Source organism: Oryctolagus cuniculus, chromosome 2 (assembly GCF_051225735.1).
Source record: "Oryctolagus cuniculus isolate XC-2025 breed Fujian yellow rabbit chromosome 2, ASM5122573v1, whole genome shotgun sequence".
NCBI lineage: Eukaryota > Metazoa > Chordata > Mammalia > Lagomorpha > Leporidae > Oryctolagus > Oryctolagus cuniculus.
The window spans coordinates 112,388,069-112,412,800 of NC_142868.1; the positions used below are offsets into that span (position 1 = coordinate 112,388,069).

Sequence of the window (24,732 nt, forward strand, 5' to 3'; positions counted from 1 at the left end):
TGTTTTTCATTTCTCGATACTTGTATACAAGGAATGTCACTGACCATTAATTCTCCTAAGTTTTGGTTTTGGAAAGCTAACTCCGTATGTGCTTCATATATTAGGAATCGAGATTCTTTCTTTTCCATAGGTTGAGCTGCTTTCTAGGACTGTTAACTTTCACAAGTCTCGGATATGTGTCCCCAGAATTTCCTAGATTTGGAACAAAAGAAACCTGTAGTGACTTGAATTCTAAGAAATGTGCTAGTTGTCTTTCCTGTTTTAATCTCTGGACAGTATGCAGTTTTCTTGAGCCGTCTGCCCCCCTGCACCAGGTGCTTTTGACAGGCATGGTAGCTCTGCTGCAGTGACTGGCTCAGTCCTCACAGCTGTGTGAGGAGATAGGAAAAAGCACCTTTGCTTGAGGGGTCTGGGGGATTTCATTGTAGGTCTGGTGGTGCTGGGGCTTACACACACACACGCAGCGCGGCAAAAGAGGTGTGTTTGAAGCCCTGTCTAGGAGCAAGTCACCTTCCAGCTAGGAGTGGGAAGACGAGTTTACAAGCAGGGCAGCTGAGCTGGTGTCAGGATCGATGTCATGTTCATGTGGGGCTGAGGCTGGCAGGTCATTAGGGTTGGCCAGGTGTTTATTGAAACAGATGAGGAGACTGAGCAGGAGTTTGGGCATTGTGAAGGTGTGTAGTTACTGCTGTGTGCCATGTCCCCATGGGCCTGCAGTAACCCTCTGTCCCGTCAACAGCAGTGCCAGCACTCTCCACAGCACAGCTTTCACTCTGGTCTTAATCTGAAAGCCTTCCGGAGAGTCCCCCAGATGTTGAGGCTTAATGTCGTCCTAAGAGTCACCAGCCTTCAGTTGCATTATCTTTTCTTTAAAGCCGCTGAGGCAAAATACAGCTGAGAAACACCTGTACATAAGGAAGCCCCCCCACCCCGCCACCCCGCCACCAAACTCATTCTTTCTTATTTCTTGTGGAAACCGTACAACCTGTTCATCTGTGACAGTGTAGCGCTTTACTCCAAAGCTGCTTGAGCAGTTAACTCATGGTCATGGCCTTAGTGCACAGCAGAAGCAGGACAGCATAGAAAGCTTCCCATTGAGCCAATAAATAGCTCAAAAGGTGGCAAAGCTTGTTGAATCAGGGAGGGAGAATTAGTTTTAGAATTAAAAACTGTTGGTCTTAGATTATGAGAAGACACTGACTTTCTCATGGTGCTAGATAAGGAGACATGCCTTTTGCCAAATGTGGTGTAGAGAAGTAAACAGTGTGGGATTTAGGAGCAACTTAACATGGTAGGTAAGCTGGATCCTGGTACTTAGCAAAGCATTTCCTTCTGCTCTGATTCTCAAGGGGGAACCTGAGGCAGTGCAGGAGCTGCCTGCTGCAGAGCCCGCCCCGAGAAGTGTTTCCCCTGTGACTGTGCGTGTGACTCTACAAGACGACGACGACAGCAGTCACCCGAGCAGCCTACTGTCCGCTTCCGCGAGCGAAGCCGTGCCGCAGGACCCTGCCAGCTTTAAGGAAGACGCAGGTGAAAACACGGCGTTGCTAGGTAAGTGCTTGCAGGTGATGCCACAGTGCAGCGTTAGGAAAATTAGGAAACGTAGAAACACAGGAAGGAAAAACAAACCCTGTAACCCTGTCTCTCTCCAGGCGTTTTCTGTGTTTGAGGGTGGGAAGAGATGGGTTACGTACTGTGACGCAGCCTGCTGTTTGCACTGAATGAAGCTCCTTGTTCTAGAAGGTTTCCTGTATAGCCGTAGTACTGCATTTCGGGTTTTCTGTGATGTCCTTAAGCTGTTGATGGACGTTTACTAGCGGTAACGCCTTCGAGTCGTGTGTGTAGTTACCGCTCTGTCACCTGGCAGGTGACACACATTTTTGCATTATGGATGCAGTTGCATGTGTGGTCACTTTGTTTCTCAAATGAATTGCTCAGTTCCTCCCCAGCTTATTCTGTGGAGATACCAGTGTTTTCATATTGATTCTTACCTGTTGAAAATGTTATGTTTTTGTCATGTAATCCTCCCATTCATCATATCCTTTGACTTTTTGGTATATTTTATATAAAAATTTTTATGGAGTCTAGTTTCTCATTCTTTCATTATTCTACCCTTGGTAGCAAGCTAATTTAGGAAAGTGTTTATTTCAGGATTATAAAGATATTGGCCTGCATTTTGCTAGTATTCATGGTTTTTGCATTTTACGTTTAAATTTGAACCACATAAGTTAAGGTATGTGAGGTGAGATTTAACTAATCAGTTTTTCCCCAAGTATTTAACCAGTTTTCCTAATATCTAGTGAATGAATAATAATTCGCAAAGGTATGTTTTAATATTTGCAAAACAAGGCAAATTCACTCCTTTAAGTTTTAAACCAGTGCTAGTGAAAGAATGCATTGTGAGGAGGAGGAGAACACCTTCACAGTATGACACATTGCAGCGCCTGATCTGTGGCAGCAGTTTTCCTTAACTGGCCCTTCTGCTGAGACCAGACCTCTACCAGGCACTGTTGTGTTTATAAATGGCTCGTTTTTAGGAGTCCCCTTAGATTTGAGGCAGAGCACATGCCAATGTGCTTTTTGAAAAGCATTGCCGCTAAATTCAAGAAAAACTAGATTTGCTTTCTCTGTAACCGCTGCGGAGTTCTTTAAAAACAGATAGAGGCAGTTATCCTGACACCAGCACCTTCAGAAACAGTGAAACAGTCCCGGGGTTCTGCGCTCCTGTTTCCTGGAGGACACCACAGTGCACCATGATCTCCCCAGATGCCTCTTAGAACTAGGACTAGGGTGAAGGATTCTCACCTCCCAGCCTGTGGGGGGCTCATGCTTTGTTGTTTTCTTTTACTTTTTTTAATTCTCAAGTGTTGTTCCCTAGTAAACTGACAAATCATTTGTAAAATGTACTTCCTATTTTATAATAGTTACAGTATAAACAATATTAAATTTAGAAAAATCATTTCTCTTACACAGACATTACACTACTAGAACATTACATAGTTTGTAGCCTCTCCTGAGCAACTTGGAATCCATTGTGGAAATTGTTCACAGCAGACCCTGGAGCAGGTGCTCCTCATACTCCCACATTGGCCCCTTCCTCTCTCTCACAGCTGCTTGGTCTTTGGGTGATAAGTATGCGAGGTAATACATATGTTAATTGGCTTGATTTATCCATTCCACAATGGATACATATTTCAAAACACGCTGTATACCACAAATATGCAGTTTTTATTTGCCAATTTAAAAATTCAGTTTTAAAATTGGGAGGAAGAATTTAATAAGAGTACTACTTTACCGTTAAATTAAAAAATTTTAATTGGCAAAAGAAAAGGATTTGGTTCCGCTGCTGTGTTTGAGGCAGTATTACTCTCCTGTCAGGAGCCTTTGACACCAGACTGATGTTGCCCTCCTGTTCTGTACTCCTGTGATGCCAACTGTCTGTTTAATGCCGGCTCCACTCCTGCCATTTGTAAAATGGGAACAACATGCCAATGTCCGCCTCAGAGTCCAGTGCTACATCGTCCAGCAAATGCTAGCTGTTGCTTTCACGGTGGCAAAATCACCAGTCTTCGCTGTTGCCACTTGTTTGAAAGCACTGTAGTCCCACCGCCTCTGACTCTGTGACACCATGCTGATCTGACCAGATGGGAAGTGTCTCATGCCATTGGTGAGAGGGATCTGATAGGTTTTTCTTGCTGACCACCTCTGTGGAATGGGTTGTTATTTTTGCGTGTACATTTATGTTTCTGTAGTTTGTTAAGTTATCTTCAGATGAGAACTTTGTGCATAACAGGCTCAGGGTGGGCCGTCCACCTACTGCCATCACACGGCTTCTGTTGCTTTGTTGCAGACGCTGGCAGGAGTGACCCGCAGCACGGAGGACCCGCCTCTTAGCACATGTTCCCGCTGACAGCATCACTGACACAGCTGTGGCTTGAACTAAAGGACATTTTTATTTTTTTTAAGCACATAGTTTGTATACTTGAAAGTAATGTACATTATTTTACCTTTCAGATTCTGATTTGTTATGTGAAGGGCTAAGATATTTTATTCTTGAAGAGGTTTTTGATTAGTCTTTATATTTATCTACTAAAATAGTGTTTACGATTTAAAAAAGTGTTGTTTCAGACTGTCACAAAGACAACACCGAGGGAAGGCACTCTATTGTGGAAGACAGGTGTATTTCCAAATACCAGATTAGCTACCACGGTACTGTAGAAACAAGATAAGTCCTATTGCTTAAGGTTCTTAGGCAGAGCACACTGATTGTTTAGATAATTGACATAGTGTTGTTTAATTCAGTAATTGATCACATGGGCTTTCCCTGGAGGAAAGACTTTTTCAGAATTTTAAACTTATGAGAAATCTGCAGCTTTCTTGCACATCTGTATGTATATAGTGATTTCAAACCTGAGAATACTTTTTCATTGTTTGGAATTATGAGAAAAGCACTAGATGACTGGGATTTGCATTTTTCCCTTTATTGCATAATTTCTTGTGATACTTTGATGGGAGAAATTTGTCTGTTTTTTCCTAAATAAAAAACTAAGATTCTTTATTGCACATGAGCATTAAGTTCTTCACGGCCTTGTTTAGGAAACTGAGTAGGTATATTGTGTTTTTTTTTTTTTTCTATGATAAACTGGCCCCAATTATAATTTAATTTTTACATTTAAGAGATGACAGATGACAGTTTATTTTTGTTGTTGGAACATAATAACCAGTTTTCTTGATGCTTTTTTTTTTTTGTAAGCTAATTTTATTAGAGAGACAGAGAAACACACAGGAGACAGACAACAGAGCTCCCATCCGCTGAGTTCCTCCTCAAATACATGCAACAGCCTGGCTGGCAAAGACCAGGAGCTGGGAATTCAACCCAGGTCTTCCCTGTGGATGGTAGAGACACAACTACTTGAGCCGTCACCATTGCCTTCCAAAGTAGACATTAGCAGGAAGCTGGAATCAGAGCAGACTTGGCACTGAACCTGGCACTGTGATATGGGATTTGGGGATCCCAGCTGATATCTTAACTGCTGTGCCAAACGCCCACCTCTTGCTTAGTTTTTAAACAAGTTTATTTCCAGAGATAAGATTACAGTTATACCAGCCTCTTTTATTTTTTTTTTAAAGATTTATTTATTTATTTGAAAGTCAGTTACACAGAAAAGGAGAAGAAGAGAGAGAGAGAGGTCTTCCATCTGCTGGTTCACTCCCTAGATGACTGCAATGGCTGGAGCTGCACTGATCCAAAGCCAGGAGCTTCCTCCAGGTCTCCCACACGGTACACAGGCCCAAGGACTTGGGCCATCTTATTCTGTTTTCCCAGGCCATAGTAGGGAGCTGGATTGGAAGTGGAGCAGCCAGAGCTTGAACCAGTGCCCATATGGGATGCTGGCACTGTAGGCGGCGGCTTTATCTGCTACGCCACAGTGCCCGCCCCTCTTTTATTAATAATTTGCTGTTCAAACTTTTCAGTTAAAGTGTATTTGATAACTGTTGGTTGAGAAATCACACCTCTGTAATTACCATGGACATTTAACATTTAAAGATGTATTTGAAAAAAAAATGTGTTTGTTTGAAAGGCAGTGTCAGGGAGGGAGAGAGAAAGCAGAAAGATCTTCCATCCACTAGTTCACTCTTCAAATGGTCCAAACAGCCAGAGCTGGACCCATCTGAAGCCAGGAACCAGGGTCTCCCATGAGGGTGCAGAGGGCCAAGGATTTGGGCCATCTGCTGCTGCTTTCCCAGGCACATTAGCAGGGAGCTGGATTGGAAGTGGAGCAGCAGGGATTCGAACTGGTGCCCATATGGGATGTGGTGGCTTCACCCACTATACCATACCACCAGCCCCAACTTTTTTTGGCTCGTTTCCTATTTTTTTTTTAATTAATTTATTTATTAGAGAGGCAGAGGCAGAGCAAGGTCTTCCATCTGCTGGTTTACTCCCCAGTTGGCCGCAATGGCCAGAGCTGAGCTAATCCGAAGCCAGGAGCTTCGTCTGGGTCTCCCAAATGGCTGCAGGGGCCCCAGGACTTGGGCCATCTTCTGCTGCTTTCCCAGGCCATAGCAGAGAGCTGGATTGGAAATGGAGCAGCCAGGACTCGAACCAGCGCCCATATGGGATGCACGCACAGCAGGCCGCGGCTTAACTGCTAGGCTGCAGTGCTGGCCCCTCTATTCTTTTTTTGATGAAAGGCAGAGACAGAGATCTTCCATGCTCTGGTTCTCTCCACACATGCTTGGGACAGCTGGGGCTGGGCCAGTGGAAGCCATGTGGGTGGCAGGGGGCCAAGCACTTGGACCATCACCTACCACCTCCAGGGATGTACCTTAGCAGGGAGCTGAAATCAGCAGCAGAGCTGGGACTTGAACCAGGCACTCTGATGTGGGGTTTGGGTGTCTGAAACAGAGTTTTAACCAGTGTACCAAATGCCCACCTGTGCTGTTCTTATTTGTAGGTCAGTGGAGCAGACTTATATAAAGCTTTTGGAGCCTGCTCTGTTTTAGAAAGTGATTAAATAAACTCACACCTTGCTGTCTCACTGAAGAGATGGAAGTGAAGGAGCTGAGCCAGTAATTTTTTGAATGTGAAATTGTAGTCCTGTGTTGCTTCTAAACTGGTTACTGTTTGTTGTGTAAGCAAGAACAAATGTTTACTGACAATTTTTAAAATCATAAGAATTTATCCTTGTAGCTTATCTAGGATAAAAGGTTTATAAAACTTGCTGTTATTTACTAAAATATTCAGTGTGTAAACAGTTTTGCCAGAATAAACTGTAGGAGCAGATGCAATATGCGGAGCTTCAGAAATAGATTTGCCTTGCTTTGAGCTTCACAGGTTTCCACAATAACAGCTGTTGTCTTTGAAATCTGCCCTCTGCTCTTCAGTGAGAATGGAAAGTGCATCCTTGATTCTGCACCACGTGGGATGCTTGCTCTTTAACTTTTGAGAAGCTTCGAGGTGGAAATGCTTTACTTAGTAGTTCCACTTGATAATTACAGAGGTGTGATGTTCATCAGCTGTCAGTCACAGCTTCCTTTAATTCAGAAGTTTGAGCACTAAATTCTGAGAGGCTGGAATGACTGTAATTTCCTCTAGAAACACAAGTAGCAGAATGAAGTCAGCAGAAGACTTCTCAGGACTTTGTAATCAGTGTTTCTCCTTTGATAGTCTTTAACTTGGCAGTTGGTGGCCGCGCCGGCGGTGAGCGTCCAGGGCAGTGAGGCTCGCTGTGGTTCCCTTGCCTGCCTGTCGTGCTTCTCGACTCCTCCCTGTCTTCACTCGCAGTGTGGGCTTCCAGCAGAAAACCACGAAGGGCCCGAGAGGGGTGAACATGGGACACTGTGGGGCAGGTAAGCATTTGTGTTTGCATGCTTTTAGACATCCTGAACGTACAGCTTTTCCTAAAGAGTGCTTCCTGCAGCTACTGAGGAATGATGACAATAAAAGGCCGAATTGCAGTGTCTCCGTTAACAGTTGGCTCTCTGTGGGCACACGATGACAAAATCTCCCGAAGCGAACCACCGGTCTGACCTCAGTAATGTCAGGAGTAGAGCTTCATGCTTTTAGGAAAGCTTTCTAAGGGAAGTGGCCAACAAAGGCATTCCCGAAAAGCTAGGTTATTTTTTTAACCAGAGAGACAGAGTACACACTCCCACCCACAGCCTCCCTCTCCAGATTCCCACAACAGCCAACGCTGGGCTAGAAACAGGAGCCAGAAACAGCAGTTCAGGTCTCCCAGATGGTGGCAGGAACCAATTACTTGAGCCACCATCACTGCTTCCCAAAGTCCGTGCATTACAGGAAGCTGGAGTCAAGAGCCAGAGCTGGGAATCAAATCCAGGCACAGCCAAACACCTGCCATGGTAATATTAAAAAAAATAATAAAAAAATAATCATTGACCCTTGGAAAACACTGGGGCTTGAACAAGTAGTAAGCACCTCCCTGTGTTCTTTGAGGTTTGCTCACCTAAACAAAGGCTACTGGATTGGAAAAATAGACCTTCAAGAGTACCTGTGTGCCCATATGGATGGAACAGCCAGTGTGACCAATCCCTAGTAAGGGAACTAAATTTGGCAGCAGTCTCTCTTGACCACATTAAAATGCATTGCTCAGGCCAGCGCCGCGGCTCACTAGGCTAATCCTCCACCTTGCGGCGCTGGCACACCGGGTTCTAGTCCCGGTCGGGGCGCCGGATTCTGTCCCGGTTGCCCCTCTTCCAGGCCAGCTCTCTGCTATGGCCAGGGAGTGCAGTGGAGGATGGCCCAAGTGCTTGGGCCCTGCACCCCATGGGAGACCAGGATAAGTACCTGGCTCCTGCCATCGGATCAGTGCGGTGCGCCAGCCGCGGCGGCCATTGGAGGGTGAACCAAGGGCAAAGGAAGACCTTTCTCTCTGTCTCTCTCTGTCCACTCTGCCTGTCAAAAAAAAAAAAAAAAGAGGCATTGCTCAATAAAGGCTGAGATTAAGTCTAGCTCCTGGCTAGAACTTACATGTTAGTCAAATGTAGATTCCACCACCCAGCCTAAACCCTGCCTTGCAACTTACTACTAAAGCACAGGATGTTGGCTTGAAGCAAAACTAGTTTTGTGGTATAATATGTTGTTTCTGTGTTGCAACAGCTAATTAATCAGAAAAGCCACCTACGCCTTTCCCAGCTAATTTGGCTTTTTAAAAGTTCTAAAAAAGCACTTGTCAGCATTTAGTTTGCAAAAATACTAGTATTTAGATTACTCTTCTAAAAGTTGTTTCTGTAGTATCATGATGAGCCACACAGCCTTTCTATAGCCAAGTATAAAATAATGAACTGAAGAAAGTATTTGCCCTGCAAATAAATGTTTACAGTATGAGAAAAGTGAGCTGTGCTTCTGTTGTGGGCTAGTAAGAAACCTGGCCACACCAAGCTTCCTGTGGGCCAGCTGCACAGCTGTGAGGCCCAGGACTGTACCAGTGCTTTTGAGAAGCATGTGAGGGATTTCCTGCTAAGAACAGTAGTGACTGCATGAAAAGACATGGGTGCTCTTTGGCATAGTGGTAAAGATGGCACTTGGAACACCTGCATCCCTTATCACAGTGCCTTGGTTTGAGTCCGGATCCACTCTTGATTCCACCTTCCTGTTAATGGACAAACACCCTAGGAGGGTCAAGTACTTAGCTCCCTGTTATCCATGAGAGACCTGGATTGAATCCCAAGCTTTCGGCTTCAGAATGGCCCCGCCCTAGCTGTCCCAAGCAAGTATTCCGGGAGTGAACCAGAGGATCCGAGATCTCCCTGTACCACCTCCCCCCCCCCCGCCCCCTTTCAAATCCAGGATATAAAATGAGCAAAACGCCTTACTAGGTGTATGAGACTGGAATTTTAATAAATAGTAAAATGTTCTTCCTATACAATAATTTTCCAGAATCTTTACAATGCTAAGAGGATATCAAAATAGACTTTAAAGTAGATACATACATGATCCATTTCTTAGGAATGCTAATCATTAAAAATGTACAGAACAGGGGCCAGTGCTGTAGCGTAGAAGGTAAAGCCACCAGTTGCAGTGCTGGCATCCCATACAGTGATGGTTCAGGTCCTGGCTGCTCCACTTCCGATCCAGCTCTCTGCTGTGGCCTGGGAAAGCAGTAGAGGATGGCCCAAGTCCTTGGGCCCCTGCCCCCACGTGGGAGTCCTGGAAGAAGCTCCTGGCTTCGGAGATGCTACCATCTGAGGAGTGAACCAGCAGATGGAAGGACCCCCGTGCCCCGCCTCTGCCTCTCTCTGTAACTCTGCCTATCGGATAAATAAAAATAAATCTTTTAAAAAAATGCACAAAACAGTAAGTTACTTAAAATTAGGTTTGAATGTGTGCTGTATGATAAAAATTGTACAATACTGTTTCTGTAAAGTTGCTTAAATGGATACTACACTTAAAGATATGAAATAGTTGAATTTTTTTTAAAGATTTATTTGAAAGGCAGAGTTACAGAGAGGCAGAGATCCTCCTTCCACTGGTTCACTCCCCAAATGGCTACAATGGCCATAACTGGACCAACCCAAAGCCAGGAGCCTCTTTCGGGTCTCCCCCGTGGGTGCTGGGACCCAAGCACTTGGGCCATCTTCCACTGCTTTCCCAGGCCATAGCAGAGAGCTGGATCAGAAGTGGAGCAGCCGGGCCCATATGGGGTGCTGGCGCTTCAGGCCAGGCCTTTAACCTGCTGCGTCACAGCACCAACCCTGAAGCCAGCTATATTTTAACAACACCAACACTAAGATGTAACTAACTTACTGCTGCCTTCTTTTTAACAGGTCATTTGAAGATGTTACAGCTAGAAGTTGGAACTAGAAAATCCTGAGAATTCAAGGTGCTAATGAACTAAATTGAACTCATTTAATTGTAATTAAAAATGGATTGCAGTTAGAGTCCCAGGATTACAGCTTGTTTTACTGTAGGGAGACAGTCTCCTAAACATGTTTAATCAAGAGCCTTTTGGTAGTGTAATAAACACTGTACAACTACTATTCTTCGTAGGATGTTTAATTTGAAGATCTTTTATTTTTCAACGAAACAGTCTGTGACCTTGACTCTGTTTGCAATCCATATATAAGACTGCGCCCACTCACCGAAGTGAGCTCATTCCTTGCAGGCACCAAGCAGTGAGGAATCGGAGTTCCCCAGTGCCCACGTTCCTGACGCTGCCCAAGGGGCTGCTCTGCCTTGTTTCAGCTCCCATGTTCCCAAGACATCCTTCTTTCTTGCCACACGTTCCACATTTTTGTATTTCGTTGGCAAATCCCTATTCAGAATGGCGCCTGTGTGAACAGGCTGTGACATGCTTGAGGACAGACACCGTGGCGGCTGAGTTCAATGTTCTGTAGCCCGATAATCGAGGGTCCTGGGACCTAAGGTAGGGTTGTGTCCAGTGGCAGTCACTGAAACTGCCATTCCTCTAGTCTTTTCCGAATGCTAATAGCAAAATAATGACACCTACTTTTAGGCATTAAGAGAAATCAGGGTTCTTAGTATCACTTTAGCTGGACTGAAGGTGTTCCTGTTAGGGTTTGGGTCATTGCTTCCTCCAAGCAAACATACCTACAAATCCCTACTTTCATAAGAATAACCAAGACACAATTTATTACAAACCTAGGCATACTGCTCTGTTTTCTAGTACTTTAAGGCTGGAATTTAAATATTAAACTACTAGGCTTGGCTTCCTTTTAACTTTTGTTAAGCATTGAACAACACATCAGATACACAGTTGATTTAAGAATTTTTAATGGAAGGCACTGTTGTCCAGAGTCATGAGGGGTGACAGCAAACACGATCCCCTCTGCTGCTCTCCTACTCTTCGAATACCTGTCCACCCCAGTTCATGCTGGGAACATGCAGCTCCCACGCACCAGGCAGTGTGCAGGTGGTTCTCAGTGGTGGTATTACCTCCTAAAACACTGACACATTTTCTCTTTAAACAAACAAACAGGCTATCTTACACAAGACAACACCTTGGGGGGGGGGGGGGAGGACCAGGAACCTGTACCAGCTATTTCTGCCTACAAAAAGATGTCTAAGAGTTCCCAGAAATGCACTTCTCCTGTCTGTCAGGTCCCCATGGCAAGAAGGATAAAGGTACAAGCATGTCCTTGGTTCAGACTGTGTTCAATGAGAGGCTGAAAGCTACAGGCCTAAGTAGCTATAACAGCCAAACTTCTCTTTGCTGTCTGAGGATCCAAAAACAGTTGCTTTCAACTCAAGGACAACATCACAAATTCTTAAGAATGTCCTTAAATACTTTTAATGTTGGAACCTTAGGAAAACCGGGTTCCTGATCAGAAGTCTATAGCTCGTCTTTTAAGCAAAAACAGGCACTTTGCTCTTCAGTGCAAAACAAAAATCATTTGTAGTCAGCTTTTGGGGGATAACTGTTCCTCCCATGGATAGTCAGCAAGATCCCTAAAAAGGCGATTTTCCAAGTTCTTACCAAAAACTCATCTATAGGAAAAGTCATCCAGGAAAACAAAACGTGGTTGAAGTATGTAAGATGTTGTCGGAGTGCACTAGGCCAACAGTTTTGAGCAGGAAATCACAATGAATGGAGTGGCTCTGCTGAGGTATCACTTGGACATTTTGGTCTCCGAAGGTACTTCTCCAGTATCCAGTGTTTTCAGCAACCGGAAAAGGCCAGCAGCTTCTCGTATCCTACTGAACTCAATACAGAATGCCTGCACTTCTATAAACAAGTCCTGCACGTTAATAATTTTGTTACGGATCAGGGACTGGAGAAAGACGCACACGAGACGCACCAGACGGTTCTGAAAGAGAGAGAAGTTTCAGTGTGCCCGTTTCCCTAGCAGACACTTAGGAAACTTGCAGAAGTTTGTTACTCACCTGCATATATTTATCCTTAATTTGTTCACAAGTAGAGATGCAATTTGATATATAAAGGTGAATAAATTCTGGAGGTAGATCAACAGCTGTGGTCAGTCTGTTTTGTGAAAGAAAATTTGGGTTAATTTTAATTGTTAACAACAAAAATTGTTAATCATAAAATGGAAATTTTCCTTTGGTCATTCAGTGAAACTGGTGGATTATCTAATTGCCTAGGTTTCCATAGGCTTAGGTGAACAGACCTAACAGCCACACCCAGTTAGTCACTGTGGGACTTGTGTTTTCTCAGTCTATATTTAGCATCACACAATGCAGTTACTCATTAAGCAACCATGTTTGAGCATTATGTCTGAGTATTCTAAGTTCCAACAGTCTCAGCAGTTATGTTCATTTAAGTAACAAGTGCTATCAGAGGCACTGTGAGAGAAGGTAAAAATTCAGTACGTCAACAGTGCATCATATAGCCAGAGGCCACAGTGAGGGATTTGTTGGACAGAAGTAATGTGACGAGAGTTGGGGAGTCTAAGGAGAGGGACAGTCCTGGCAACTGAGGAAGAATTGGCAGGCACAGTCAGGAATGCAGCAAAAACCTGGTTGGGATGTTACAAAAGAATTGAACTTTACAGTATTTTCCAAAGGATTACATGGAATGTTTTAAGCAAAGCGGGAAAAATGGGGCTGGAGTGAGATTTCCTTGCTCGGTTCAGTCTGGGAAATACTGGGTCACATTAAATTGGTTTGCTGACTGCAAGGCTTTCACCAGGCTAACCATGAAGAATGTGTTTCCCAAAGAAGAGTAGCATACAGTGCCTTCTCCAAACGTCTCTGGCCCCGAAACTTTTTTCCGTAAGGCACTGAGGATCTGAGGTACCAAGGAAACACTGCCGTGGGTCCCTGCAGTCTCTTGAGATTTGTGTCAGCAAGTCTTTTCACACTTAGGGATAAACACACTAAGGGGTAACAAAAAACAGGACCTTGTCTTTAGAGTCATACTAAGACAAGATACAGTTCTTGGGCTAAGGGCCAAATGGTAACACAGCTGCTCATACAGAAAGGAAAGAAGTGAGCACGGGGACCTGAATGGAACTGAGCCCCTGAGAGCAGCGAGTCTGGACTGGCGGGCAGAGGCGAGGCCTGAACGATGACAGGCAGACATGGAGCAGAGGCTTTGAACAAGAGGAAGTTGGGAGCCTCAGGTTTCCTACCCCCAAGAGCATGTTTGTTTTAAAATATTTGAAAGTCAGAGACAGATCTTCATCTGCTGGTTCATTCCCCAGATGGCTACAATGCCCAGTCTGAGCTAGGCCAAAGCCAGGAGCCAAGAGCTTCATCCAGGCCTCCCATGTGGGTGGCAAGGGCCCAAATACTTGGGCCATCTTCCACTGCTTTTCCCAGGCCCTTAGTGGGGAACTGGATAGGAGGTGGAGCAGCCAGGACACAAACCTGGTGCCTATATTGGATGCTGGCGCAGGCGGTGGCTTTCCCTGCCATGGCACAGTGCAGGCCCCAAGCACATTCTACACACAAACTTAAGCCCACTCAGCTGCCTGCTGTGCTTTTTGTCACTGGCTGATTTCAAGTCAATTTTTAAAAATCTCCAACTTTCAAACTATTTTTCCCTCCTGTGCACTTAGTCTGGATGTATATATCCCACACGCTGGATGAAACGTGGAAACTCACCGATTTACAACTTCCATCGAGTGTAAGGACATGTCCATGTTGACCAGGACGGAGAAGTACTCAGTGATCTGGCTGGACTGCATCAATTTCAGCAGCATTTCTATGGCAACTAAAGGGTTGTTTTCCACTAGATCAGGAAGTTTGGCTGGAGTGAGGCCAATGTGATAAACAAGTTTGGGGTCTTTCTCCAACTCTCCAAGGAGCTAAATAAAACCAAATTTTAAGAGAGGCTGAGTCAAATTGTATAATTTCCACATGCATACAAAAGCAAATATTTTACAGAAAAAGGTATAAAAGCATCTGCATTAAACAGCACAAATTTCTTCCCTCAAGTCCATGATCATCTTGTCTGGACATTTAATTTTATACTCGAATTGTGAAGATACCAGATTGAAAACACAAGACAACTTGTAACTTCACCAGTGACGTACAACCCCTACCCCAGGGGACCCGAAACCAGACTCAATGTTGTCTGCTTGTAACCATATTGTCCTGAAATCCTTTGTATATTTTTAGATTTTTGTCATCTATTGTGACTGAAAACGGATCTTAATTAACAGCTGGTTCTAGAAAGTGCACGAGCCAGAGAAAGCACATCAGCAAGAGGCAGGTGGCTGTGGCAGGCCTGGGCTGGCACTGCTGCAGGCCCAGGCACACCCACCCTCTCCTAGCAGGTTTCTGCCAAAGAAGAGCTTTTCCTTTAAGACTTCCTACGCTTCTGCACCCATCTACTTCCACACTGCACAGCGGACTGCTGCACCATGGCCCAACAGGCAGAGTGAACAGACAGGGACTCTGAAAGCAACACTCGATGGGGAGCCGGGTGGGAGACGCGAGGACCTCACGGAACCCTGGACCTGAAGTCAAAGGCACTCAGCTGCCACAGGCCACTCCCGCTCAGACAGCCCGGGCGGCTGTTGTCTCACAGCCACCACACACCATCTGTGGGATGGGGCTGGGCCACCTACCCTCGCTTCACTCTCAGCCTCTGAAGATGTGTGTGAAGGGCCTGGCTGGTGCCACAAAGTGAGACTCCTCTCCCAGAAATGAACTGATCGTAACTGACATTTTTAGTCATCAGACCAGGTGCCCTTTCCACCAGAGCAAAATTACCAAAAGGGGAACGGGCAGGCTCCACTGCTGGCTCGCTGACGCTACCAGTTGGCTGCGCACCTATTCCTTCCCGGAAACCAAAGGGAACGCGTGGTAGGCTAAAGGTGTCTGCTGTAACAGGTACCTGTGTCTGTTGGGGGGAAGACAAGGGACTTTTGAAGGCTTTGGCCATGATTCGCTTGATCTCCACACCGGTGCTGTTCTTCACACACATGGACTTATCCCACTGAACCGCGTGGTCCGGCTCCGTGGGGTTCAGCCAGGCCAGTTCATCCTCGCAGATGTGCAGTGGAGGCGGTGGGCGGATGAACTCCGGCCGGAAGTGGCCTGGAACGAGAGTGGCAGTCGGGCCCTTTGCTACCGAGCAGGCCGGGCTGGCGTTAAAACCGGCAGAACGCAGCCATGGTTTCCTCTTGTCTCCCCACAAAGGAAGAGCTTGGTCCCTGGCACTGTGCTGTTACCCTGTTTTTGTGTTCTCTATTTGAAGTCTGAATGAAACCCTGACGTCATGGCAAAGTCTTCTGATGGGAAAATGAACTACTGCTTGTCCACTTATCTGCACTTACCCTCCGCTTTTAAGGTACCACTGTTTTGTGCAGAGATGACTAGGAATTGTATTGGTTTCATCCACACATCTTGTAACTTTAAAGGGACAGATTATGGGGAGATTAAATGACATACAAAAGCGTGGTTGAGGGGCCAGTGCTGTGGTGTAGTAGGCGAAGCCTGCACCTGCAGTGCCAGCATCCCATATGGGCACTGGCTCGTGTCCTGGCTGCTCCACTTCTAATCCAGCTCTGCTTTATGGTCTGGGGAAGATGGCCCAGGGTTGGGCTCCTGCAGCCACTTGGAGGACCCAGAATAAGCTCCTGGCTTTTGCAGCCATCTGGGGAGTGAGCCAGCAGATGTCTCTCCCTCTCTGTAGCTCTACCTCTCCAATCAATCAATCAATAAAAATTTTTAAGAAAAAAGTATGGTTGACCTCTGAAATTTTCAAATGAAAATGGAGATTTGTGAAAATAAACAGGATATTTGTGAATTTAAGGGCTCATGAAAAACAGTAAAAGTACAGCAGGAAACCGAAATGACAGCCCTTAAACTGAACTGTTTTGTAAGACTGAACTCCAAGTTCTAAGTCCACTAAAGTCACCACCGGCCAGGACTCTGAATCAGCGTTATGCCCACTCTGGTTTCCAGCCAGGGCAGGAGGAGGCTGAGTCCTCCTGAGCCCCTGTCGAGTGTGAGATGGACTCCAGCTCCGTCTCCTTTGGGCTCACAGTTTTGAACACTCAATGGGAAGCAGTCCTCAGGAGGTGGGGTTGGCAGGTGCATGGCTAAACCATGCATCATCAGTGATGTGCTTCTCACATCTTTCTGGTGGCCCGTGCAATTCAAAGTTCAAGTCAAGTAGTAAATCGGGCGGGGAACGTCCAGCCCACAGTCCGTGCAAGGCCTGTGAAATCATTCGGTCCGGCCCTGCCATCGCAACTGCAGGCTTGTTTTGAAGGCGATAGTTTTGTATAGCCTACGAGTTATGTTAGAAATATCCAAGCGGCCCTGGGCAGGAAAAGCGCTCCCTGCCCTGTTAACAGAAACCATTCCTTTCAGGCACGGCGGCCCATTTCACAGTCCTGCTCTCTTGGAATTAAATTAAGAGGTGCAAGATCAGTACAGCTTTAAAGTGGAGATGGTAATAGTGGTAAGATTACTAAAGAGGTACAGAATAAACAATAAGGTACAAAAGCTGAGACTTGAGTAAAATCATAGAATTTAAATCTTCAAGTGCTCTCATGATGGCATACTATCTGGCGTGCAGTTTTGTTTTTTGTTTTTTTGTTTGTTTTTTTTTTTTTTTTTTTTAAGAAAAAGCTAACTTGGAGCATTTCTACTACTGCTGTTACAGACAGCCTACTAGGAAGTTTCATAGTAAGTTGAAGTTTAAATAGCAATAAAGATATAAAGTGCCTCAAAAAACAAAGTCTTAGGGGCACTGGTAGCATAAAACCAAGAGCAGGAAATAACTTTATACATATACCTACTTTCAATAGGTGGCTTTGGTCCGCTGACTAAAGCTTCCGTGATCTGAGAAGCAACTGAGCTGTCGAATCCAGAATTGGAAGAATCCGGGTCTGGGTCACTGAGAATACTAGGGAAGCTGGCTTTGCTTTGGGTTGGCAATTCAGACTGGCGTTCTGGAAAAGGGTACAGGAGGAAACTTGTAAAACCGAGGGCACCAAGAGGCAATAGAAAAGACAGACTAACCGGAGGAAGCTGTCTGCAACACACCAAGATAAAAGGCCAAAGGGCCAGACTCTGTGTATGCATAATATATTCTTAAACTGCTACAAATCAACTTGGAAAAAAACAGGAAAAGTTAGACTAATGAACAGGCATTTTACAAGGAAGCTTAAGTGACTAATAAACAGTTGAAGCTATTTAATCCCATAGGAACCTAGGGGAATTCAGTTAAAGCACAGGATAACACACACTCACCAGGACTGACCAGTTAATGAGGGTGTTATTATCAAGTGCAGAGGACATAGGGTCACACACACTGCTCCTGGGGATGAAAAAAGGCATGGCGACTTTGGAGGACAGTGTGACATTACCTGCTGCTATGATGTGGATTTGGTTTATCCCCCAAGGGTCCCCAAAAGTTAGAAGGTGTTATCAGCTGGGTCCCCAGGGCCTAGCAGGAGATCCTTGGGTCACTGGAGATTTGCCTTCAGAGGGGATCTGGATCCCCGGGACCCTTGAGTTCTCAGGAGAGGGTTACTGTAAAAGGGGCAAGCCTGGCACACACGCCACACCTTCACCAGACCCTGTGCCACATAAGCTTTCAAAACCATGAGGTAAATACACTTCTCTTTCTAAGGAACAGGTGTGAGGTATTTTGTTAACGTAGCAAAAAGCTGAGTAACACACCTAGTGAAGTGTGACACGTGCCTATCTTTCCAAGAGGAAACACAGGAGTCTTGGCAATGCTCGCAGCTTAAACAACCGATATCCTACTGCACGAACATACCAACAGCAGTGACAGGCAGCCACGGCAGAGACTCGGCGCCACCCTGCACTCCGAGCTCAACACTCAACAGGAGGAGAGGCCCAGTGAGGAAACCTGTACCCAGTGCATGAAGTAGGCAGGGGCGGGGGGGAAGGCGGGAAGGCCGGCAAGCAAACGGAGACAGCGTATCATGGACGGACGTCAGGCTAGTGATGGGGGGTGAGGGGGCAGCAGGCAGCAGCCTCCATTCCCTAACCTGGGCTGGCCGCTGCTGTGGTTTACCGCGTGACAAGCCCTCCAAGCAGCTGTGGTCTGGATTGTGTCATTTTAAACAAAGAAGGCTCAATCCTCATTAAGGAGCTACAAAAGTCCATGAAAGACCATAAGGCAAATGGAGGAAAAAGCCCAGAGACATAGAAAGAACCCTCAGAACACACATCAGCTAAGAGGGGGAGCTGCCTAATGCTGCCTATCCCCTCGGCACCAGCCAGTTTTCATACTATCTCTGGTTAAGGAAACCACCATTTGCTTTCTAGTAGATCATATCTGGCACTAGAGGCTAACGAGTATTTTTGTGTTCCTTTGGCCTTCAAAGTCTTTAAGATTTTATTTATTTGACAGGTAGAGTTACAGACAGTGAGAGGGAGAGAGAGAGAAAGGTCTTCCTTCCATTGGTTCTCTCCCCAAATGGCCACCATAGCCGGCGCTGCACGGATCCGAACCCAGGAGCCAGGAGCTTCTTCCGCATCTCCTACAAGAATGCAGGGGCCCAAGCACTTGGGCCATCCTCCACTGCCTTCCCAGGCCACAGCAGAGAGCTGGACTAGAAGAGGAGCAACTGGGACTAGAACCCAGCACCCATATGGGATGCCAGCGCTGCAGGCAGAGGATTAACCAAGTGAGCCACGGCACTGGCCCCAGCCTTCAAAGTCTTAAGAAGATTTCTCTTGCTTTCAGAAAATAACCATTGGTATACTGATATACTCCAGTTAAAAAGTGCTGTTCAGACTGTTCCAAAGAGAAGTAAGTTACTACAACACGTGGCCTTGTATTAGAAGCCCAGTGTGTGCTATATGGGGTCTGAGGATAGGGCACTGTCAACATTACTCTGCAGCTCACTCACAATATCAAGGGTTTGCAAATCTAGTGACATGTTACAGTTGCCCAAGTGAGAAGCTGGTGCTGTGGCACAGCGGCCAAAGCTGCAACACCAACATCCCATATGGGCACCGGTTCTAGTCCCGGCTGCTCCTCCACTTCCGACCCAGCTCCCTGCTAATGGCCTGGGAAAGCAGTAGAAGATGGCCCAAGTCCTTGGGCTCCTGCACCCACCCAGCGGAAGCTCCTGGTTCCTGACTTCAGATCAGCTCAGCTCCAGCCATTGTGATCATGTGGAGAGTGAACTAGTGAACTAGTGGGTGGAAGACCTCTCTTTCTTTGCCTCTCTATAACTGCCTTTCAAATAAATAAATAAATCTTTAAAAGTAATAACTGCCCTAGTAAATCCCTCTTGCGTGACAAGAGCTGTGTTGTAGAGTAGGCAAGCAAAGATCCTCTGATTTCTCAGAACTCAGACAGCCTGACCCTGAACAGAAGCTACAGCAGGTCTTATTATTATTTTCTGTCATCACCCACTGTCTGCTTCAGAACCCTCATTCATTTGTTTATGTGTAGCACAGAATATTCCAAAACAACCCTGAAAAAGAAGAACAAAATTGGAAGTGTTAACACTTCCTGATTTCAAAAATTAGTACAAAGCTGCACTAATCAAAACAGTGTGGTACTGGCAAAAAAGACACACAAGTACAAACCAAGAGAACACACTAGAAAGCCCAGAAATAAACCCTGGCAAACAGGAGAGAAGGACTTTCGACAAGGATGCCAAGAAAACAGTTTTGGCTCCTTAGGGTCTCTTGAAATTCCTTTGGATTTTTGTTACTTCTGCATAAAATGTTGCTGGGATTTTGACTGGAATGGCCCTGAATCTGTAGATTGTTTTGGGTAGTACTGACACCTTAACAAGTGAGTCTTCAATCACAGGATTATTTTTAATAGAAACTAAACGTTAGCCAGCATTCCTCTACAACGGGAAAAGCAGTCATTTCAAGTGAAAACTCAAAATGTTCTCAGAGGCCCCATTAGCATCAAAACAGGACGTGCCCTCAGGAGCCTGTGCTGAAACGACATTTTTTATGGAAGTAGAGACGCAAAGCTAAGAGGACCAGCACTACCACCCCCGGAGGCCCACGGCTCACCCGCCAAGGCTAGCTGAAGTCCGCTGATGTCCACAGACTGGCCCATGTTTCCGACGTCCATCAGCGCGATCTGGCGAGGGGTCTTTTTGAAGAGTTCCCTGGGCGGTGCCAGCATCAGCTGGGAAAGAAAGAACTTTTCCGGTGGAGTTATAGGAGGTAAAAACCCTGGAAACAGAAACGCACAACAATTTCTCCAGTGGCTAATTTTAAACATTAACCTGAATCTGGTAAAACTAGCATTTGCTATGTGCTACCTCAACCCCCATATTTTTAAAGACTAAATTACAAGTAAGTTTCAATTAGCCAAATAAATACATTGATGACCGGTGTAACTAAATTTGGCATTTGAAAATTCTATGATCTGCGGCACCATCAGCCAAACTAAAGGTTTTAGTAACTATTAAGAACTTCACTTTGGGGCCAGCGTTGTGGCACAGTTGGTAAAGTCACCACCTGCAACACTGGTCTCTCATATGGACGCTGGTTCAAGTCCCATCTGCTCCACCTCCAAACCAGCTCTCTGCTACTGCACCTGGGAAAGCAGGGGAAGATGGCCCAAGTGTTTGGGAAGCTGTATCCACATCGAAGACCTAGAAGAATCTCCTGGCTTTGGCCTGGCCCAGTCATTGTGGCCAGTTGGGGAGTGAACCAATGGATTGAAGATCTCTCTCTCCGTCCCTAACTCTGCTTTTCAAATAAATAAAACAAACCTTTAACAACAGCAACAAAAACAACTTCATTTCCCAAGATGCCTCAAATCCTTTCATGATAAAGCTTACATGTATTCAAGCATACACAGGTAATAAAAACTCCAGGGGCTGACACTATGGCGCAGCGGGCTAACGCTCTGGTCTGAAGCGCCAGCATCCCATATGGGCGCCGGTTCCAGTCCCGGCTGCTCCTCTTCCAATCCAGCTCTCTGCTATGGCCTGGGATGACAGTAGAAGATGGCCCAAGTCCTTGGGCCCCTGCACCTGCGAGGGAGACCTGGAAGAATCTCCTGGCTTCAGATTGGCAGAACTCCAGCCGTTGCGGCCATCTGGGGGGTGAACTAGCAGATGGAAGACTTCTCTATGTCTACCTCTGTCTATAACTCTTTCAAATAAATAAAAATAAATCTTAAAAAAAAAAAAAAAAAAAAAAAAAAACCTCCAGCCCTCAGAATGCATTTCCTTCTTTCCTGCTGCAACCACACAGAAGCTGAGAGCAGAAAGCAAGAGTAGGGACGCCCACACACACCCCATACCTGGCTCCAATGCACCGGGCCCCTCGAACACTCCCACTGGCTGTGTGAGCCTTCCCTACGTCCCATGTTCATCCGCTCACCAAACCTCAGCTGTCAGTCTGGCAGTGTGGCCGGACAGCAGCCAGCCACGCGTCAGCTTTCCCACTGCACCCCCTCAGCTCCTTCCCGAGCCCCCTCCTTTCCCGCTGGCTCCCAGGGCCACCCTTGTTTACCTGCCACCCATACAGGGCCCGTGTCTGCCTCCCCCCCACTGAGCTGCACTTGTAGAGGGTAAACCTGCTCCCGTTAGTTACCTTGCTCACCCGCACCTACAGCTCACCCTCAACGCCTCTCCCATTCATGCGGGTGCAGTCCAGCCGCGCAAACCACCCCCCCTCCTCTGAACACAGCGCTTCTCCAACAGCACCTCACAGGGCCCCACACTCCGCCCAGCCACCCCCATCCCTAATCTACATCCAGCAAGAACATCACCCCCGAGACCCTCTCCAGCTCCACAGTAGTCAGGGCTCCTCTGTGAGGGGCATTGTGCATCCATCGGTATAGCCCTGCGCAGTCTGCTGTGGCTGTCTCTCAACCAGACTGCCAGCTTCTTGAGTCCAGAGTCTCAGGTACCGTTGCAAGCCTCGCTGGGCTCACACTCATCTGAAAAGCTGTTCAAAAATCCACCTGCTTGGCCTGCAGCTGGCTGCAACACCCACCCCGCGTATCGGGGTTCCTGATTCCAGGCCTCCCTCTGGCTCCTGACTCCCGCTTCCTGCTCACGCGGGCTCCAGTAGCTGGTTCTTGCCTGCTGCCAACAGTGGCCTAAGCACCCGTACCTAAAAGCCATCTCGGCCCAACACAAAAGCAGGGGACCAATGAGAAGATAACTTCAGATCCAGAGGTATGGCCAAGTAGACGCCCTCTTGCGCACTGGAAAAAATCCAGGTATCACCTCAAAACCTATTGCCTTCACCGTGGCTGGGGGTTCGGCGGGCCCACCGCTGCCCCATCGCGGCGCCAGCGGATCAAGCCGGTTCCCGCGACACTGGTCCCCCGCTAAGGCCTCCGTGTCCCCTTCTTCATCACCACCGCCTCTCTGTCTGGCTGACCAGTCTCCCACGGCAAATCCACACAAATCTAAACGCCGCATCCCTGCGTCCACCCTACTGGTAGTAGCCATCTGACCCAACGGCCCGGGAGGCGCGCGTTTTTCTAACCGAGACCGTTGATTGGAGACGGCACCTTCTACCTTCTGTCCTCAATCCCAGTACCCGGGAGACGGCACCTTCTACCTTCTGTCCTCAATCCCAGTACCCGGGGGGCAGGTAACCAAGCACAGGAGGCGCTGTTCACGCTGTCCTTCCGGCCAACCACGCCTCCGGGTTGGGGTACAGACTTGCACTCACTCCGCTGCGGCTGGAGACCGGGGCAGAGCCCGTGGGTTCGCAGCTCCACCCTCCACACACCTCCGCCGGGCTGTATTCGAGAGGAGAGCAATCCCAGGCCCAAGTCCATCGATGGCTCGCAACAGACGAGGTGAGTACGTTTCGGTGCAAGCGAACCACCGCCTCTCCACCCGCTAAGAGTCGCGGGGAAAGGCCGCCCCTGGCCACCCCACCCCGCCCGGGGAGGTACCTGAGAGCGGCGGGCGGTCGGGCTCCTGGCCGCCGCGGGCGGGCGGCGCGGGGTTGAGCAGGTGCGCGAAGCTGGCGGCGAACGGGTTGGCGGCGAGCGGCTCGGTGCGGTACATCTCCCAGAGCAGGTAGAGCGCGGTGAGGCGCTGCGCCGCGCTGGGCAGCAGGTCCGGCTGCTGCAGCAGCATCACCAGCACCGAGCCCAGGCGGAAGTGGTCGGCCTTGCTGAAGTAGTGGTGGAAGGCGGTAGACAAGCCCTCGAAGGTGCTGCCGCCGCCCGCCTCCTCCGAGATGATGCTCAGCAGGCTCGACAGCTCCTTCGGGGTCAGGCTCATCCTGCCCGCCGGGCCCCCCGGGCCGCCGCCGCCGCCGCCGCTCCCCGGCCCGGGGCCGCCTGATCCGCCTCTGCCGACGCCGGAGCTCCCCGGGCCGCTCCGGGACGCCGACCCCGCCGCCTCTCGGGCCCCCCTTTGCTCTGCGGCGGTGAGAAGCCGGCCCGATGCCGCGCTCGCCCCGCCGCCGGGCATCAACTTCGCTCGCCCGCGCTGCTTGGCGGCCCGAGCGGCCCTGGCGCCGACGCACTCCGTTCCCGCAGCCGTAAAGCGCGCCGTTACACGACAGCGTCGTAAACAAAACACGCCGTGAAACCTGACGGCCGAGCGAAAGCGAGGCTGCTGGAGCGAGGCCCAGGAGAGGATCGGGAGACGCGAGGTGGGCGGGGCGACGCTGCCGGAAGTCGGGCTGTGGCCTCCTGGAGCGGCGGGGGCGGGCCCGGCCGGCCCGGTTCTGGTCTGGCTCGGTGCTAATGGACTGGGAGTAGGGGTGCCCCAGGTCCAGCGGGAGCGTACCCGCTTAGGAGTAGCCCAGGCACTGCCTGGCACCAGACTGCCCCAGCAAATGGTGGGTGCTTTATTGTTTGGAAAAATGCATTTTCGGTGCTAAATACTTTTCCATGTGATATCCTCAACTATTCATGGTAAAAAGTAGTGCAAATTGGCCTGCGCCGCGGCTCAATAGGCTAATACTCCGCCTTGCGGCGCCGGCACAACGGGTTCTAGTCCCGGTCAGGACGCCGGATTCTGTCCCAGTTGCCCCTCTTCCAGGCCAGCCCTCTGCTGTGGCCAGGGAGTGCAGTGGAGGATGGCCCAAGTGCTTGGGCCCTGCACCCCATGGGAGACCAGGAGAAGCACCTAACTCCTGCCATCGGATCAGCGTGGTGCGCCGGCCGCAGCGGCCATTGGAGGGTGAACCAAGGGCAAAGGAAGACCTTTCTGTCTCTCTCTCTCACTGTCCACTCTGCCTGTCAAAAAAAATAAAAATAAATAAATAAATAAATAGTGCAAATTGAAGACACCACACATTCACCAAAATTGATGTTTACGCTTTTTTTGCAGCACGGAATCTTATCCAGGAATCTTACTTAGTTTAACTAGACTTGAAGATGTTTGCAA

The 24,732-nt window shown here is 47.8% G+C and overlaps 2 protein-coding genes and 1 non-coding gene across 12 annotated transcripts in view; 2 read left to right on the top strand and 1 right to left on the bottom strand.

Annotated features, from left to right (window-relative positions):
- Window positions 1–12,450, top strand: part of RNF149 (ring finger protein 149) — a 34,304-nt gene extending 21,854 nt beyond the window's left edge. For 4 of the 10 annotated variants that reach the window (XM_008253292.5, XM_089327470.1, XM_089327476.1 and 1 more), the window contains 3 exons: window positions 1,350–1,551; window positions 3,851–7,353; window positions 10,291–12,450. In XM_008253292.5, the coding sequence (XP_008251514.3) occupies window positions 1,350–1,551; window positions 3,851–3,894 (246 nt within the window). In that variant the 3' untranslated portion in view covers window positions 3,895–7,353; window positions 10,291–12,450. Of the gene's footprint in view, window positions 1–1,349; window positions 1,552–3,850; window positions 7,354–10,290 lie in introns of those variants that run through there. The other 6 variants (XM_089327475.1, XM_089327471.1, XM_089327473.1 and 3 more) reach the window with 4 other exon arrangements.
- Window positions 7,427–7,540, top strand: LOC127490466 (small nucleolar RNA SNORD89). The gene has a single exon (XR_007918413.1). It is a non-coding gene; the product is annotated as a small nucleolar RNA SNORD89 (small nucleolar RNA).
- On the bottom strand, window positions 11,241–23,885 carry CNOT11 (CCR4-NOT transcription complex subunit 11). The gene is made up of 7 exons (XM_070068716.2): window positions 23,283–23,885; window positions 20,420–20,584; window positions 17,200–17,352; window positions 15,285–15,487; window positions 14,048–14,250; window positions 12,368–12,464; window positions 11,241–12,291 (listed from the first exon to the last, which is right to left on the bottom strand). The coding sequence occupies exons 1-7, from the start codon at window positions 23,806–23,808 to the stop codon at window positions 12,094–12,096; spliced, it is 1,545 nt and encodes a 514-aa protein (XP_069924817.1). The 5' UTR covers window positions 23,809–23,885; the 3' UTR covers window positions 11,241–12,093.
- Between the last annotated feature and the right edge of the window lie 847 nt (window positions 23,886–24,732).